General features: G+C 42.4%; 1 protein-coding gene across 1 annotated transcript in view; it reads right to left on the minus strand.

Moving 5' to 3' along the window:
* CNTN5 (contactin 5) overlaps positions 1–19105 on the minus strand; it is a 780450-nt gene that overhangs the window by 722833 nt on the left and 38512 nt on the right. The window contains exon 2 of the mRNA XM_077484405.1: positions 1872–1995. Coding sequence (XP_077340531.1) covers positions 1872–1995 — 124 coding nt within the window. The remainder of the gene's footprint in view (positions 1–1871; positions 1996–19105) is intronic.

Consider the following 19105-nt stretch of genomic DNA (forward strand, 5'->3'; position numbering starts at 1 on the left):
GCAAAACCCATGCGAAAGAAGGTCAAATGTAAGCCAGAAGGAGGTCAACTGCAGGTCAAATGTGCATTTAAATTATAGGTAAATTCAGTAATTTAGTAATATAGGTAAGTCAGTAATTCTTCTATTCAGGTCTCTGCGCCATAGCAGCTAATCTGGGATAGATTCTATTTTAAGTTTTAGCGGAATTTCCTTTCAAATTTGGCTAAAGTAACTGTTTGTGAACATAACGAATATGGATGCATCCCAAGTTACGAGTATCCGAAGTAAGGAATGCCGCATCTAAATGAACGGGACGGAACTAATATGAATGCATCCAAAGTTACAAATGATCTCAGAAGCATCTCAATCTGATGTCAAATTGATGCCATTGACAGAAGCCCAAAATCCATCAGCAAAGACACTTATTATTTCATAGGGGGGCGGGCTGGACGGACAAACTGCTGAATCTAGAGATGCACACACCGAGCTTGCTTGTCCCTCCTACACTTTTCTATCGTCAGACAGAAATGTGTGGCGTAGGACCAAGCAACTAGACACGTGCAATTAATTTTGTTACAAATTCTAGACATGTACAATTCATTTAGTTACAAATTTATTTTCTGTGACGAAATTCAACATATTTGTTCATTTGGAACCATCCAAGTGAATGAAAGACTGCTTTGACGAATGCTTACGAAAACAAATTGTCAGAAAGAATGAAAATCCAGAACGAAAACCCGAAAGAACGACAATCCGAAAGAACAAAAACCTGCAAATACAAAAATCTGAAAGAACGAAAAACAATTCAACCTATGAGTTTAACAAATCGATTACATTTGGATAATAATTTTTTTTATTTTCTATTATAATTAAATTATTATAGTTTTTATTATTATCTATTATTATTATTATTAGAAACAATTCAATTATAGGTAACTTCAGTAATTTAGTAATACAGGTAAGTCAGTAATTCTTCTATTCAGGTCTCTGTGCCATAGCAGCTAATTTGGGATAGATTATATTTTAAGTTTTATCGGAATTTCCTTTCAAATTTGGCTAAAGTAACTGTTTGTGAACGTAACAAATATGGATGCATCCGAAGTTACGAGTATCCGAAGTAAGGAATGCTGCATCTAAATGAATGGGACGGAACTAATACGAATGCATCCAAAGTTACAAATTATCTGAAGTAATGAATGCTGCATCTAAACGAATGGAAATGAACGAATATGAATGCATCGGAAGTTAGGAATTATCTGAAGTAACGAATACTGCATCTAAACGGAAAGAAACTAATACTGCATCTAAATGGAAAGAAACGAATACAAATGCATCCGAAGTTACGAATTATCCAAAGTAACGAATGCTGCATCTAAACGAATGGAATGAATACATCCGAAGTTACTAACTATCTAAAGTAACGAATGCCGCATCTACATGAATGGAACGAATATGAATGCATCCGAAGTTACGAATGCCAATCATAACGAATGATCCGATAAACAAAACACAAACAAAAACAAATTAAACAAAAAATAAACAAAACTAATTTTTTTAGTACTGCACATGTCTACTAGCAACAAGTTAGAAGTGTAGGAGCTTTGCCTTGGATCAGCAATGGGCTCCTAAGGCTGTAGGCTTCAGAAAGTATGTGCACCTCTAGATGCCTGCATACCATACCTGGAGCAGTTACCCCCTTTTCTCCTCAATGAGAGAGTCTATTTAAAAGGAATGCACAGATATGGGGACTGCTGCATGGCTTATAATGAATATTACAAGTGGGTCTTTTATTTTAAGTTATTATAAAGCTGTTGGAGATGAGATGATCATGGATAGCGAATGGTAAATGCAAGGCTTATTTGCAATGGAACATTTATAGTCAGTGTATGTACCTATAACTCGGGCCAGGAAATCCTCTCGCCTCACAATTAAGTGACACTTTCTTCTCTCCAGAATCCATGGGGAATATTACATTCTCTGGCTCTTGGGCAAACACTGGTCCATAATCCACACTCTCTGAAAAAATGAAAATCTACCCGTTAAAAACACAAAAAGTACTTGGTACTTACACTGCAACACTGATCAGGGTAGATACAAATGAAGCCACACTGATTAAACATGACAGAGAAAACAAACTTTAAAGTTTAATACAAATTACAGCTTTGATCACAGTCATTATTTATTTTTTACAAAAAAAATTTACAAAATGCTTTAGATCTTATGTTTTTCCTTTGCGGTCTTTGATGTTCATGAGGTTTAGATTATTATAGCAAGTCTTCAAATGAAGCATGCAGCTAGAACAGTTATGAAATACATTATATTTTTTTTAAACAACTCTTCCAGTTTATATAATATTCTCAGGTATACGAATGTTGCACTGCTGATGCACACATTAGTCGGTTTACAGATAATGAAAGCAGAACTCAAGCCAAAAATCTAAAGCACAGTTGCAAATCCAGTACAGCGTATTAAAGCAGAACTGTAAGCTAAAACTGCTTTCTCAAAGTATGGTTATTAAACTGGAAAAAGAGAGGCTTCAGGTGGCCGGTCATCAGAACTAAAAAGCAGGAAAGGAGGAAGATAGCGGGATCCTCTACTAAGAAGACAATTTTAATAATTTTTTTTTCCAGCACAGATCTATGCTTTAAATAATGTTTTGTAACCTAAAATGAATTAATGTTGTGGTTATTTTTGATGCAAGGGAGCTTAACCTTTTGGGGTTTGGTGGGCAGGTGGGGGTTTGTTTGCTCGTACATGTGCTTTATCATATCCTCTGCTATATTATGCAATATATGCATATTCTTGCTGTCTTTTACATGAATCTTTTTTGTTTTTTTTATTAGTATTCTCCATATATGTACACTTCCTGAAGAAGCCATGATGGTGAAACATGTTGAAGATTATATGTAGAGGATATTTTTAACATCAACAAAGCACATTTCTGATTTATTGTTCATGTTCTGTACATTTTTATATACATTTTAAATATTACTATAAAAAAATATTTTTAACTTCTAATTTTGTTATTGGTACATTCGTTGCACCTTTAAAAATCCCATTCCTGCAATCGTTACTTTGTTCTTTATGCATCTTAAGGGATGTGGTGCAACTTATTTACTATCCCCTACCCACATATCATAACATTTTATTTAACATGACTGATTTTATTTTCCTGTTCCTCTTTCTTGTAAAATATGGGAACATTTAGCACAAACGAACGGTACACGTGTCTAATTTGTCCAAGTTGTTGATGTACATGCTTGAAAGGAAACTTAGTTCAAAGTATACTAGGCATAAAATTAAATATAAAAGAGAGATGATATCACACAACTTCCTGCTTCAGAGGTCAGTGATGGACAAATGTTCAAAATGTTAAAATTTGCTTAAACAGTTTGGACCTGGAATTAACACCTAGCTGCTAATGGATCTCTGACAAGGTCTTCTGGCTGTATGTAAACCTAGAAAACTGTCACCTCACTGGGGGAAAGACATTGGGTACTTTTAACACTCTACAGCTACTGGGCTCTGAACTATCTACAATCATTTCTCATTTTCCAGAGATGAGAAGGAATATATTTTCATCTATAAGTCCCAAAATATTACTCATATGGAGATGAAAACAATTCCTTCTGACCGTACAACCTGTGAGCAGATGCAAAAAAATATCTCCTGGTTGTATAGAACCACCTAGGGACTGCCAAAGAAGTTAGTTGGACCTGGCTCACAGCAGTCTTGAGCTGTTTCAAACTGCTGTAGTTGGGATAATGTACTCATGTAAGAAATTCTAACTATTCTGATCCAGCCACTACAACTGGCTGGTCCTGGCCATTTCAAAAGGCAGGAATCGTACTCACACCAGGCTAAGTAACACCTCTAAAGGTGATTGTCCAAGGGTTAGAGCTGGTTTCACATCTATACATCTCTAAATAGGCATCTTGAAAATTGAACATTGAACATGTTGAATGGAAGCTAGCTAACACAGCTCCGCTCCAGCAACAGGAACCGAGCAACACAGAAGCGACACCGCTAACCCAAACAACCACCACAGACCGTCTAAAGCTTCTGCCTCGCTCACAAAATGACCCACAAACGGAAAGGTGCAGCTGTACCGAAGAAACTTGACGATTTCTTCAGACAGGCGGGCTGTGATCTGAGACAAAATGGTGTCAGTGCCGGAGCTCTCTGTCCTTCCTCCTCAAGCGACTCTTGCTCCGCAGCGTCAAGCCCTGAAACGCATGATGCCAGTGCTCGTCGCTCCCCGGACGCCTCCACCCCACTCTCCCGAAGCCCTACCAAATCCAAGCCACGTATGGATGTGGACAACTTACAGGTGAGCACATGTCAGGACTCCCTGGTGGACACTAGGGAACTGATCGATCCCTTTATGACGTTCCTCACCACGGATAAACCTGTGTCAGATACCGTGTTGAAGGACATGCTTGTCTCACTCCGCACTTCTATGCATGCTGACATGTTAAAGTGTATTAACAACTTTAAAACAGAAGTGGGGGATCTGGGCAGGAGAGTAGATCACATCAAAGTCAAAATGGGGGAGTTTGCGGCCTTGCATAATACTCTGATTAAAGTTCATAGTGATCATGCGAATGAAATCGTATGGCTCAAAGCTAAAGTAGCGGACCTCAAAGACAGGTCAAGGAGGAACAATATAAAAATAAGGGGGGTTGCTGAGGCTGTTCTCCCTGCACAACTCCAAAAATACGCCCAGGACCTGATGAAAGTTTTCCTGCCCTCCTTACCTGAATCTGAGATGCAAATCGACCACATTCATAGACTGCCAAAGCCGTCACATCTCCCTGACAATATACCTCGTGACGTTTTGATGAGAGTGCATTTTTACCAAACTAAAGAGCAACTTATGTCTGCCTTTCGTAAACACCAGCATCCTCCAGAGGAATATTCGCATATCCAACTCTTTGCAGACCTCTCTCAATTCACGATGCAGAAATGCAAATCCCTCCTTCCTGTGACTAAAGCCCTACGCAATCACAACATCCCATACCATTGGGGATACCCTGTGAAGCTGACTATCACACACAAAGACACCACCACTGTAGTAACCTCTCTGGAAGAAGGTCTTGCACTTCTACGTTCCCTGGATATTCCCCGTGCTCAATCAACTGAAGGATCCTCCCCCCAGCACCTGTCCATCTTCAGCAGGAGTGGCAAACAGTGTCAAAAAAGAAAAAAACCTAAGGAACGTAACTCTTAATTAATTGGTTCTAAAATTGGGTAGCACTCAGTCATGACAAAGTTCCTGATGCACTATGGAGCTCTCAGTGCAAAGTTTTCCCCTTCAAAGTTATGGGCAGATGTTCTGCCCTCAGGTTCTTGCTTGAATCTACTTTTTTACTGAACTCTCTTTGTTTTTTTGGTTTTACTTGTTTCTCTTCCCCTCCTCTCTTTCGCCCTTTTCACCTCTGGTCTGATCTGCACACTCAAGATCTCGGCACGACCAGAAAAGAAGATGTACCACTATCAACACCTGCATGGAGGCCTCCTGCAAGAGACATCAGCACACGCCTTAGGTACTGTCAATATCTGACCTAACCATACACCAATGGTGCTTAATATTGTCTCTTTTAATGTTAATGGCTTAAACCATCTGGCCAAAAGAGTGTCTGTTTGGAAGGAAGCACTCAAACTCCAACCAGATGTCCTCTGCATTCAAGAGACTCATTTTTTAGTTGACAACACGCCCAAGTTTTGCACAAGCAATTCCCACATATTTTCTTAGCCTCTGCTCCCACGAAACAGAAGGGAGTGCTTATCGCCATTAAAGACTCGATAGCATTCACTTTGAAAGAAACACATGCCGACCCTGCTAGTCGATACCTTATACTACTTGGCGAACTAAACAACAAACCCTTCACCATTGTGAATTTATACGCCCCTAACTCTCATCAAATTCGTTTCCTGAAAATACTATTTCGTAAAGTCAATGCCATCCAATGGGGGTCCTTGGTAATATGTGGTGATCATAACTTGTCGCCAGACTATTCTATCGATACTATCAGGGCTGGCTTAGCCCTTCCTTCTCTGGGCTGGCTGCTCAGCTGTCGGCTAATTGCCAGCGATCATCTCTCTCCACAGTTACCCAGCTGTTCCTAATCCTGCTTGTCTGATCCCCCTACTTAAAGCTGTCCAGCTCACTTCATCTCTGCCTTCGCCTTGGTCACATCACAAGAAACCATCTTCTGCGGTTCTGTTTAAAGACTGGTTTGCTGACATCCCTTCTGGCTCCTTATCCTGCTTGCTGTTGCTCCACTTGGATCCCTGACTTCTGGCCTGGCTGATTAGCCGATCTAGTTATTGAACTCTGGACTGGCTGACTACTCGATCCGGTTACTTGACTCTGGCTATGCTTTGACTACGATTACTTTACCTTTTTATTTACTAAACAAGTCTGATTTAATTGTACTTCTGTCTCGGTCTGATTCATGGTTTCTGACAGATACGACCTCCAAAGCTAAACGTCCACCTCCTTCTCTTCAACCTTTCCTAAATTCAGAAGTTATTTATGACGTGTGGAGATGCCAACAGGTGGATGAATGCGATTACACTTACCATTCCTCTAGACATAACTCGTATTCTAGAATTGACTTAATATTGGTTGATAAACTTCTCCTACAAGCAGTGTCCTCCTCTACCATACAGGACATCACGTGGTCTGACCACGCACCTGTTTCCATAAAGGTGGTGGAGGGGCACACACCAGGTCCTGCATATGTTTGGAGAGCCAACTCCCGGATCTTTCAAATGCCTGTGCACGCCATTAGCATAACCAACAAATTATCGGAATTCTTTTCCTTAAATGAGCACTCGGTCTCTGACCCAGCGATGCTGTAGTGTGCACATAAAGCATTTATCAGGGGGCAATGTTGCAAATATGTGCAAAGGAGAAAAGGCGGGGGACACAAAAACGTAACCAACTTCTCACTAATATCAAAACACTTGAGACCCTTAACAAAAATAACGCCAACACACATGTAGCCCAAACGCTAGCCCAATACCGCTCTGATCTCAGGTTCTTACTCATTGAACAGTATGATAAACATGTTAGGTCACTTAAATTATCTTGCTATTCCTCAGGAAACCGGGCAGGTAAATTCTTGGCCCAGAGACCCAGAGCAGCCAGGACTAAATCCAGAATCCCATATCTAACTCATCCCCCAGACAACAAGAAAATAACCAATCCCAAGGAAATTGCGAACTCCTTCGCTAAATACTATGCCTCCCTTTTTTAACTTAGAGAATGACCATGACACCCCCCAACCAACTGTGGAAAGTATACAAGCATTTCTGACAAGAATTCAACTCCCTTCTCCTCCACCAGAACAACTCACAACTCTCAATTCCCCCATTACAGAGCCTGAGATCCAGAAAATCATAAAGACCCTCCCCTTGGGAAAATCTCCAGGCCCGGATGGGCTACCAAACAAGTACTACAGGACCTTCCAAGGTAACCTAACCCAAATCTTACAAAATGTTTATACAGCTGCAGTGTCCTACGCCTCGTTTCCCTCAGAGATGCTTAAAGCATATGTGGTTACAATCCCGAAACAGGGAAAGAACCTACATCCCCAGCCAACTTCAGAACAATTTCGTTACTCAACACTGACGTGAAGTTATATGCCAAGATCCTCACACATAGACTGCTCCCGATTCTTCCTTCCCTGATCAAACCTGACCAATAAGGCTTTACCCCAGGGAGACAAGCTTCTGATGCCACAAGGAGAGTCATTACTATCATGCAATATGCGAGGTCCTGTCGGGTGCCTTCTCTGCTTCTTTCTTTGGATGCGGAGAAGGCATTCGACAGGATCCACTGGGGATATATGAGACTTACGTTCCAAAAATTCTGATTCTCTGGTCCTATCTTTTCAGCTATAATGGCTCTCTATTCATCTGCTTGTGCCTAGGTATATTCGTCCAACTTACTTTCAAACACGTTCACCATATCCAATGGCACAAGGTTAGGGTGTCCTTTGTCCCCCTCAATTTTTAGTCTCCTTATTGAGCCGTTGGCTGAGAGAATCAGAACTCACCCCAACATATCTGGTCTTTCCCTACTAGATGGGTCACATAACATAAATTTATTTGCAGATGACATTATCTTGTTCCTGACGTCACCAGAAATTTCCTTACTACACGCACACGGCACTCTTAAAGAATTCAGTAATATATCTTATTACAAGACTAACTGTACCAAATCACTTATTCTTGACTTAGGTCTCCCCTCACCTCTCAGTTATAAGCTGCAGAGGAACTTTCCTTATAAAATTGACGGCAAAAATACATAATTTAGCAGAAGCCAACTACACTCCTTTACTGGACAAACTCACCAAAGAAGCTAACAGACTAGCTAAGACTGAGCTGACATGGTCTGGCTGCCTAGCCACATTTAAAATGCTACTACTGCCTCAGGTCTTATATGTTTTTTTGAACTCCTCCAATACTCATGAATAGAAAACATCTCAAATCCTAAACTCACTACTTACACAATTCATCTGGAGATCCAAAAGGTTGAGATGTGCTAAAGCTTTACTAGTCAAGCATAGATCAGCAGGAGTATGGGGTTAGTAGATATACAGGACTACTACAAGGCCTCCATATTCACACAACTGAAAAGGTGGCTCGACCAAACTCCAGATACTCTCTGGTGCAACATTGAGTGAGCTTTAAGCCCAACTAAAAACCTAAAGGCACTTTTATTTCTCCACGCTTTACAACCAATCTCCATATACAAATTACCACCCACAATTCAAGCCACAATGGTTGCCTGGAGAGAACTGCGAAAACTACCACTTCCAGCTTCTAGCTTAGTAGACATTCCCATTCCCATAATGACTCTTACCCAGGCAATCCCTAATCTTTCTATGACTGACTGGCAAGCAAAAGGAATCTGCCTTCTTGCAGACCTTTACAACAAAGATACTATTGTACCCTTTAATATACTTCAAAACAAATTTAATCTAACACCCACTGACAAATACAACCAAATTTCCCACTTCCTTAGATCCAAGAAGCTTGACAGTTTTATAACACTGCCCCCCCCCCCCCCCCGATAAGGGTATCTCCCTATTTTATAATCTATTCCAACAAAAGTTAGAATTTGTCAAAACCAACCCTTATGAGAAATGGGAGTCTAAACTAAATATTACATTCACTAATTCACAGTGGAAACAGGCATTTCAATGCCTATATAAGGCCTCTAGATGCATCAACCACTGGGTATTATCCCAAAAAATTGCCCTAAGGTGGTATCTTACTCCTTACAGAATCTCCAAATTCAGACAAAATAGTTCCCTGCTATGCTGGAGAAACTGCGGTGAAATTGGCAACCTTCTCCATATGTTTTGGGTATGTAAACATATAACCAGCTACTGGAACTCCGTCTCCCATTCAATCTCCAGTATCACGGGAATTATAGCACACCCCAACCCAAGTCTAGCAATATTGAATATAGGAATCGATGCCTTTCCTCCAGAATTTAGAATAATTTTCACACACATCCTCTTGGTAGCTCGTTCCTTAATAACAAGACATTGAAAGATTGATAAAGCTCCCAACGCATCAGAGGTATTTACTCAGATCCACTTTGTGTATGAGTCACTACTAGCTAGCAGAAGTGGTAATAAAAAACTGTTTGACAACAAATGGAAAACCTGGACAAACTGGTATAAAACAGGTAACTGACCCCCCTTCTCTCTTGACTGTCGACGCTAAGCACACCTTATTAACTTGTCATCTTACTCCCTTGCAGATCAGACCAGACACTCCCAATACCCCAACCCTCTCCCATCCCCACCTCCCTTTATACTACTTGTTCCTCTTTTCTATTGTTTTTTTGCATATACATGCAATACCGTATTGTAATCAATAACCAATGATGGGGACCTGTGTGTCTCAATGGCGATTAGGATTGTAGCATGGTAAAGTATACCTGAAATGCAGAGGTTCACACTAATCCAACTCAATATTTGAATCTTTGTAACTGGAGAATATTTATTTTCAACACAATTGATTGTATGTATAGTCTCTGTTATCTGCTCCTATTTCTTTATTTGATTGTTATGGTTGATAAAAACTATAATGTGAACATTTTCAATAAAAACCAATTGAAAAAAAAGAATAATATGTACTGCCAAAATGGTGACGTTTGATTTTGTTTTTCTACTTTTCTGTTTTCATATCAAATAACAAAATTTCTGTAAGGCCTTTTTTTTGCGATTTTTACCTTTGAGCATATTTCTCTACACTGCCTTCTTAGAAGTATTAAAGTGGTTGTAAACAATTTATATAGAGAAACAAATGAGACATTCCTGGTGCCATCCAAAACAAGCAACACAAAATAATCAATGAAAGTTATATTTATTACAAACTATAGTTTCATGATAAAAAAAATGTCCGCCAGCATAGCATATAGTAGAAACCTGATGACTTGTTTTATCAGATTCTCAGTTTTATATATTGTACAGAGATCCTTCTTAATTCAACTTTTTCATATAAACTTGATTTGGTCCATAATCTAGTTTATACTGTACATACAATTTGACAAACTGAGAATCTGGAAGGACAGGTCATCAGAAGATTCTACTCAGAGATGCAACTAGAATGTTCAGGGCCTCGGTGCATGAAACCACGAAGGCCCCCCCCCCCCCCCCCCCTTCCATCCAAGCCCCAGGCGTCTATTTCTGGGAGGGTGTCCATGGACATCATCCCATAACCCTGCCTCCCGTGTACCCCCTGGGGTGCACATCCAGCATGCTCTGTGACTGCTGTGTCCTTCACAGATCGCAATAAAGTACCAATCACAGCAGCCATTTACTATGTGATCAGCTGATCACATGTAAACAGGCTTGCTGGTTATCGGCAGTCCTTTCCTCCCACACTGTCTGTGTGAGAAAAGGAGATTAGTTAAAAGGCAAGACTGTCAGTACATTCTTTATATTTATCATCAGGGCACTGATCAATAGTGCCCCGATGATCAGTGCAGCCCTATTAGTGCAGCCTATCAGTGCTCATCAATGCCGCCTATCATGCATTATACCAAACCTTTACTGCATCTGAACCACATCTACCTTGCACCTGTGCCAATACTATACCATGCCTATTCTGTACCTATACTGCATACAGCTTAACTGGGACTGTCATTAGGTGCAAAGACACTTTTAAAAGGCCCCATCAATACCCGGTAGAAGAACATCTCAATGGACTGACCCTCCTGTAATAATTATTCCACCCCAAGCCCCCATTTGTTCTCCTGGCCCTTCCACTAACATCCTGCATTAATTTTGGGCAGTGCATACCCAGTTGATTGTCACCATATATGAGCTCTGGCAGGATAGTTCCAGCACTCAGTAGATTAAAACTAACTACTCCTCACTGCTGCTGTCAGAGATATGCGGGCCATAGCGCAGCAGATGTGTAAAGGCAGAGGCAATCACACATGCGTTAGCACAATTTCACAAGTATCCTTTCTAACAGACATTTCCCAGTGATCATGCGAACGCCTATGAGCATGCGCAAACATGCATGGCCATTAGCACCGGTGCCAAAATGACATATATAAGGATGACAGGTGCACTAGGGCCTTGCTGTCTGATCTGCAGCTTTCCCCTGTATTCTGTTCCTGTGGCAATCCTTTATCTGATTTTGATCCGGCTTCCAGACTATCCTGATTCTCTCCTATCTCTACCTTGGCTTGCCTTGACCTTGATTTACCTGCATCTACTTGATTCTATGTTGCCAAACCTCTGCCTGAACTTGACCATTCTTTGCTTGATATCTCTGATGTATCTGTCTGATCCTCCGTGTATACCCTTGTCTGACTCTGCACCAGTCTCAGTTGACTCCTTCAGTGGCTACATACCTGCATCCACAGTATGCCGCCACCTGAAATGTACCTGCATCCACAGCATCCCCACAACATGCCTGAATCTGCCCCAACCAGCAGCTTCTACTACTGCTACCATCTGCTTTTCCTGCTTCCCTGCTAAATGGAGGCACTCCTACCTAACCGTCCTCTCGTGACCACTGCTTTAACCTCAGTGGTCTTTGAACCAAGGCTGTATGAGAGGCCTTTCTCTGCTTGTCAGACGCTACCTGAAGGTATGTGACAGCTGCAATTGAGGTGGCCCTGCTACTGATTTGGACACTAAATGTTATATTATGCCTAGTCCTTACTATTAATCACTTTGCAATCACTATGCTAAATAGTGTCATTACTAGGGATGCACCAAAATTTCGGCCGCCGAAACATATCGGCTGAAAATGGTGTTTTCAGCAAATTGCCGAAAGGAAAATCTTGCTGATAATGGGGCCGGAAATGGGGGCAGGGCCTGGGCGGGCCTCCGCCCCCTGGTGCCGCCCATTGCAGGGGTGTTTTCCTGGCTCATCCCTAGTCCTCCGTCCTCCCTCGTCCTTTCCTCCCTCCCCCTTTCCTCCCGCCCGACAGTGCGGTGATCTCCGTGTGTCACGGAGCTGTGCATTGAATTGCCTGGGCGGCTGCAGTAACAATGTCTCCTGTGACAGACGGTACAATGATCCAATGGTGGGACATTGAATCAGCCTGACATGATTACAGGAGGTGGGACATTGTTACTACAGCCGCCCGGGCAATTCAATGCACAGCTCCGTGACACACGGAGATCACCGCTCTGATCCGGGCATGGGTAAGGCTGCATTTAGACACTGGCAAGCTGCATGAGCGGGAAAGAGTGTGCCCAGGGCAAGCATTACTGCAGAGTTTTGTCCGCAGCTAAATCGAAAGTTTTTTGTGCCCACAGTGCTGCTGCATCCAAAAGAGTAATTTGTTTGCCTCTGAAACTATCTACCTCTGGCCACTTGTGTGAATGTAGCCATGCTATATAAAACCAGGTCACAGGACAAAGGCTGTACTCCCTTTATTGGCCATATAAAAAAAAAATAATAATCTTGATTTTGACCCAGCTAGGTTTTTTTCGCCATGTGAAAGAATGGGGAAGGGTTAAGTTGTTATTGCTAGTAGAGGTAACGATATGATCATTCCCAATAGAAGTCTGTTGGAACGGAACCAGGTAGCTTGCTTGGGGCCAGTTCACACCAGATGCAGTTCCGTGTGCTTTTTTTTTTTTTGCACGAAATGCATGCACAGTGTTTTCCATGTATTCCAATGGCTCTAGTTCACACCATGCAGTCAGTTTCCGCACCGGAAACTGACTGCATGGTGTGAACTAAAGCCATTGGAATACATGGAAAACACTGTGCATGTATTTTTATCAGGCAGGCTGCATCTGAGGGGAATTGGTGAGGCTGCTTTGATCTCCTGTACCATGTTCGCAGTCTCTGGCCATCTCCTGTACCATGTCTGCAGTCTCTGACCATCTCCTGTAACATGTCTGCAGTCCCTGACCATCTCCTGTATCATGTCTGCAGTCTCTGGCCATCTCCTGTACCATGTCTGCAGTCTCTGGCCACCTCCTGTACCATGTCTGCAGTCTCTGACCACCTCCTGTACCATGCCTGCAGTCTCTGACCATCTCCTGTACCATGCCTGCAGTCTCTGACCATCTCCTGTAACATGCCTGCAGTTTCTGACCATCTCCTGTAACATGCCTGCAGTCTCTGACCATCTCCTGTACCATGCCTGCAGTCTCTAACCATCTCCTGTACCATGTCTGCAGTCTCTGACCATCTCCTGTACCATGTCTGCAGTCTCTGACCATCTCCTGTACCATGTCCCCAGTCTCTGACCATCTCCTGTACCATGTCCCCAGTCTCTGACCATCTCCTGTACCATGTCCCCAGTCTCTGACCATCTCCTGTACCATGTCCCCAGTCTCTGACCATCTGCTGTATGAAAATATTTTTTAAAAACAGTCATTTTCGGAATCGGTGCTGTTTCGGTATCGGTTTCAGTTTTCGGCCTAGCGTATTTTTCATTTTCGGTATCGGTTTCGGCACCAAAAAACCCATTCGGTGCACCCCTAGTTATTACCATTGTTATTCCATGTTATGCTTGCATAGTTACCAACCATATTGGTCACAATATATTAAGTTTGCCTTTATTATCTGGTTTGGTGCCTGATTTCTTTGATATAGCATTACTATTGGGTGCCAAGTATTACTCTTAGTGATTTCCAGTGATATTGTGTGTTTGTACACTCAAGCTGGTGTGTCCAAGGAGCTGATATTCTTGAACAGGTCAAGGCAAAGGACAGAGGACCCATCCTAACCAGTGGTTTCTACGAGGGTAGAGCTACACTAGCAATAAAGAAAAAAAAACAGTTTTGTGTTTAAATAGACTTAAAAAAGCAATCCAACCACACACCTTCCACTCCTGATTGCTTGGCAATAGGGATCACAAATTGAAAAAGTAGAAACAAATTGTGCAGTATCTCACTCTGTCTTACAATTCTGTGATCTTACTTTTCATGTGACAGATTCACTTTGAATATAGATCGTATATCCATTTAGTCCCATTGGCTACATCTCACATATAAACACAGTGATTTCAACCACAGTAACTGCACCCATCACACTGCATCTTTTCTATAATTACGGCGACTTGTAAGAAGACGTAAAAGTGTAGCAATATAATATGCAATGCACCAGCCTTGTCACCTAAAGATTAAAAAGAGATTTCTTGCCATGTGACAGACTGGCTATGTTCTGAAATAGATATTTATTGCTGTTTACAACATGGAATTTCAAAGCACTTAAAGGCTCTTTGAAGCAATAAGCGCTATGGTTTCCATTACTTTTCTGAAAGCTACAAGGCCACTTCGCTGTGAAGACAAATAAAGGATACAATGGGGCTCGGTGTGAAAAATATCAGGCTACCAATACTCTAATATTACCTATTAGCACTTCCATGAATAGACCATTTAGGAAAACATATGTCTTTTTAAGCATCATTCCACCCAAAAAATGGCATTTCAGTTTTGAGTTGATACTGAAGAGTTAAACCTCTTATCGATTTCCTTTTCCATATGTCTTGGGAAATCTGTTAATGATATATGTTTGTGCTGTGGCAAATACATGGGAGTCCTACTCACCCTCTAGGAGGTTTACTTTTTATTATATGGCATGCAATAGGTGGAAATGTGTCCGCACCAAGGTGGGAAAGAAGTACCACAGCCTTTAAGGTGGGTGGGAAAAAGCAATTATTGCAGAGAGATCCTATTGCTGGAGTCCTAAAATGATGGGTAATCGGTGAAGTCAAAATGTTGTGCTTTAAGGGTCCATTCACATCAGATAAAACAAAGTGTAACCCGGTGCTCACAGGTGGGTCAGCAACCTGCTCCATCTCCGAAAGGGGTGCACACCCTGTCACTGCCACAGGAGTCAGATGAATAGGAAAATCGGATGGCCGCATTCGCAATCAGGATAAAAAGTTTTTTATTTAGTCATCCATAAAAACAAAACAGCAATAAGCCACAAGCAGCTACAAAGCAGGGGAGGAAAAGGGTTAATGCGTTTCACACATTTAACATGCTTTTTCAAAACCACCAAGCACCTTAAAAGTGTGAAATGCATTAACTCATTTCCTCCCCTGCTTTGTAGCTGCTTGTGGCTTATTGCTGTCTTGCTTTTATGGATGTCTAAATAAAATAAAAAAACGTTTTATCCTGATTGGGAGAGCGGCCATCCGATTCTCCTATTCATCATTCACATCAGATCTGGGATGTGTTGATCAACGCATGGCAGTGCACATACATTGTTAAAGCAATCTATTTTAATTGGAGCACTTCTCACCAGTGAGTTGAACAAGCCCTACTTGTAAATCCATGTAGGCGCACCACAACATGCATAAAAGCAATAAAAACAGCAGTGCGCTAATTCCACTTGTGCATAAATAAAGATAGTACTGTAACATTAAACTACCACTACCCAATATCATACAAAATATATAAATATATAATAAGTGATGAATATTCCAGATATAATTGTCCCACATAAAAATAATGAGTTTAAGATCCTCCTTTAGACTCTGTGTCAATATGTGCCTCTTAGTGAAAGAATTCAGAGAAATAAAATCACCACCTCCATTCACCTCCATTCACCTTAGGAAGCGACCCCTCATGCCATTTGGTTAATGTGTTTTAGATATTCCTGAAGGGAAAATGCCACTGTGTCTTGGTCTCTTTAAGTCTCCTCAAGTGCACTGGACAGACTGCTTCTCTGGAGTGGCTCAGAGCATAAAGAAAGCTTTCATCGCGCAAAATTGTTTAAATAAAATATTTTATTTTGCCTAAAAATTGCCCACTCACATAGCTATCATCTTGTGTACAACCAAATATCATAATATACTGAGCGGCTCTCCTCCTCACTGTTTCTTCTGGGTCCCTGCGTCACCGGAAGTGACGTCACAACTCCTACCGATGCGTTGCGTCACTGATCACGATCACGAGGGAAATGGAGCCTAGTGACGAGTGTCTGGACTTTGTTTACAAATTGCCATGGTGATGGGTGAATCATCGGGTCATTCTGCCTTCATATGCATATATCAATTAACGTTAAAAAACAAGAACATCATAGTGGAATTCCTCATTATGATCTACTAATCTAATACAAAGTACATACATTAAATATATAACCTATATTTTAAAACTCATCAGGATCTCAAATAAAGCTTATTAATCTATCTACCATGTGTACTAATGTGTAATAGTGAGCCCTATTGGTAGTATGAAAAAAAAAAAGTCCTGCACCAGCATCGGGTGTTAGTGCCCACCTTCAGCCCGAATGCTGTCTAGTTATGGTTAAATAAAGCTCTAAAACAGACTATCCCCCCTCCAGTCCATAATGAATGCCGCTGCCAGACTCATCCACCTTACTAGCCATTCAGTGTCCTCCACCCCTCTCTGCCAATCCCTGCACTGGCTTCCACTCACCCAACGAATAAAATTCAAAGTACTAACAATCATTTACAAAGCCATCCATAACTCTACCCCCAGCTACATCACTGACCTAGTCCCAAAATACCAACCAAACCGCCCTCTACGGTCATCCCAAGACCTCCTGCTCTCTAGTTCCCTTGTCACCTCCTCCCATGCTCGCCTCCAGGATTTCTCCAGAGCGTCTCCCATCCTTTGGAACTCCCTACCCCAATCTGTCCGACTGTCCCCTAATCTATCCATCTTTAGACGATCCCTGAAAACCCTTCTCTTCAAAGAAGCCTATCCTGCTTCTAACTAACACTGTTTTACTTCCTCCATCAGCTCATCCCCCACAGCTATTACCTCTTGTATCAATTGCCCCTTCCTTTTTAGATTGTAAGCTCTAACGAGCAGGGCCCTCTTATTCCTCTTGTGCCAAATTGTAATTCATTCAGGAATGCCTACATTCAGGGCCAATGCCACGTGGCAGAGCAAGCATGATAATTTTAGTTCTCTGTAAAGGTGGCATTCTGACCACTACTGTAAGGCCCCATTCACACCTGAGCATAGCATTTTCAGGCAGAAAATCTAGTGATTTTGTGCAGGGCAAAAGGTTGCCAATGTAAAAAGAAGAAAAACACCCAAATCTGCCCGATTCGAGCGCCAAAAAAGGGTCCAGAACTTGTTTGAGCTTCAGGTGACTTGGAGTGGAGATGTGAACCATCTCCTTTGAGAATAATAGATGTTTTCCCCTCCAGAATTTTGTAGCTTCAGGCTTCAACATACAAAACTCTCAGGTGTGAATGGGGCCTAAGGAGCGCAGTCTTTCCACTAGTCTGCAATATAAGGGGCAATTTTCTCACTGACCCTCCAATGAATGGTTTTAGCAGGGATTTTCCAAGACCTAAACATTATTTCAAGTGTTCCTCTGGAATAAATGGGTTTTAACCACTTGCCGACCGCCGCAGGACGATATACGTCGACAGAATGGCACGGGCAGGCATATGGGCGTATATATACATCCCTGCCTTCCCGCGGGTGGGGGGCCCGATCGGGCCCCCCCCCGGTGCCTGCGGCGGTCGGTATTCGTTCGGGAGCGATCCGGGATGAGGGGGCGGCCATTCATTCATGGCCACCCCCTCGCGATCAAAAAAGAAATGCTCCGTGACATCACATCCTCTCCTGTAATGTAAACACAGGAGAGGAAGTAATGTAATCTCTCCTCCGTGTCGGTAGTTTTCGTTCCGGCACCGAGGAGAGAGGATCGGTGAGTTGCACCAACACGACACTACACAGTAGAACATGCCAGGCACACTCACACCCCCCCTTCACCCCCCGATCACCCCCCCAATTACCCCTGCCCCCCCAGTCACAGTGACATCAATTGCATTTTTTTTTTTTTGCATTGGTGTCATTTGTGACTGTAATAACTGTTAGGGCAGTTAGGGTTAGCCCCATTTAGTTCTAATGTACCCCCCTAACCCCCCCAATAAAGGTTTAACCCCGTGATCACCCCCCGTCGCCAGTGTCACTAAGGCTGGGTTCACATTGCAGCGGTTTATGAGAACGAATGTGATTCGCACCGCACTGCAGTGCAAATCACATCCGATCTCTGTGCGATTCGAGTTCAGCCATACAGATAGTATGGCTGAATTTGCGCCGCACCCGCCGCACCCGCCGCACCCGCCGCAAATTCGCACGGGACCCTTTTTTTGGTCCGCAGCAGAATCGGATCGCATGGGTGTTCACACCATGCGATCCGAGTTTACAGATCGCACTGCGATATGTGAACTGATATGGGGGTGTCATTAACATTTCACTGACACTCCCAGCAGTTCGCATAGGGCAGTGTGAACTGCCGCCGGGAGGCATGCGATGCGGGAACCCGCCGCGGATTTGTGGCGTTCCTGCATCGCTCCAGTGTGAACCCAGCCTAATAAGCGATCGTTTTTCTGATCGCTGTATTAGTGTCACAGGTGACGCTAGTTAGGCAGGTAGGTATTTAGGTTCGCCGCAGCTTTTTATAGCGCCAGGGACCCCCATATACTACCGCATAAAGCCCCCTGATTGCCCCCCTAGTTAACCCTTTCACCAGTGATCACCATATAACTGTTACAGGTGACGCTGGTTGGTTAGTTATTTTTTTATAGTTTCAGGGCACCCGCCATTTATTACCTAGTCTCACTAGTGTACCCCTAAATTTAGGGGTGTCTACTTTCCAAAATGGGGTCATTTGGGGGGGG

The sequence above is a fragment of the Lithobates pipiens genome, unplaced genomic scaffold, assembly GCF_037356315.1.
Source record: "Lithobates pipiens isolate NorthernLeopardFrog02 unplaced genomic scaffold, aLitPip1_a1.2 Scaffold_16, whole genome shotgun sequence".
Taxonomy (NCBI): Eukaryota; Metazoa; Chordata; class Amphibia; order Anura; family Ranidae; genus Lithobates; species Lithobates pipiens.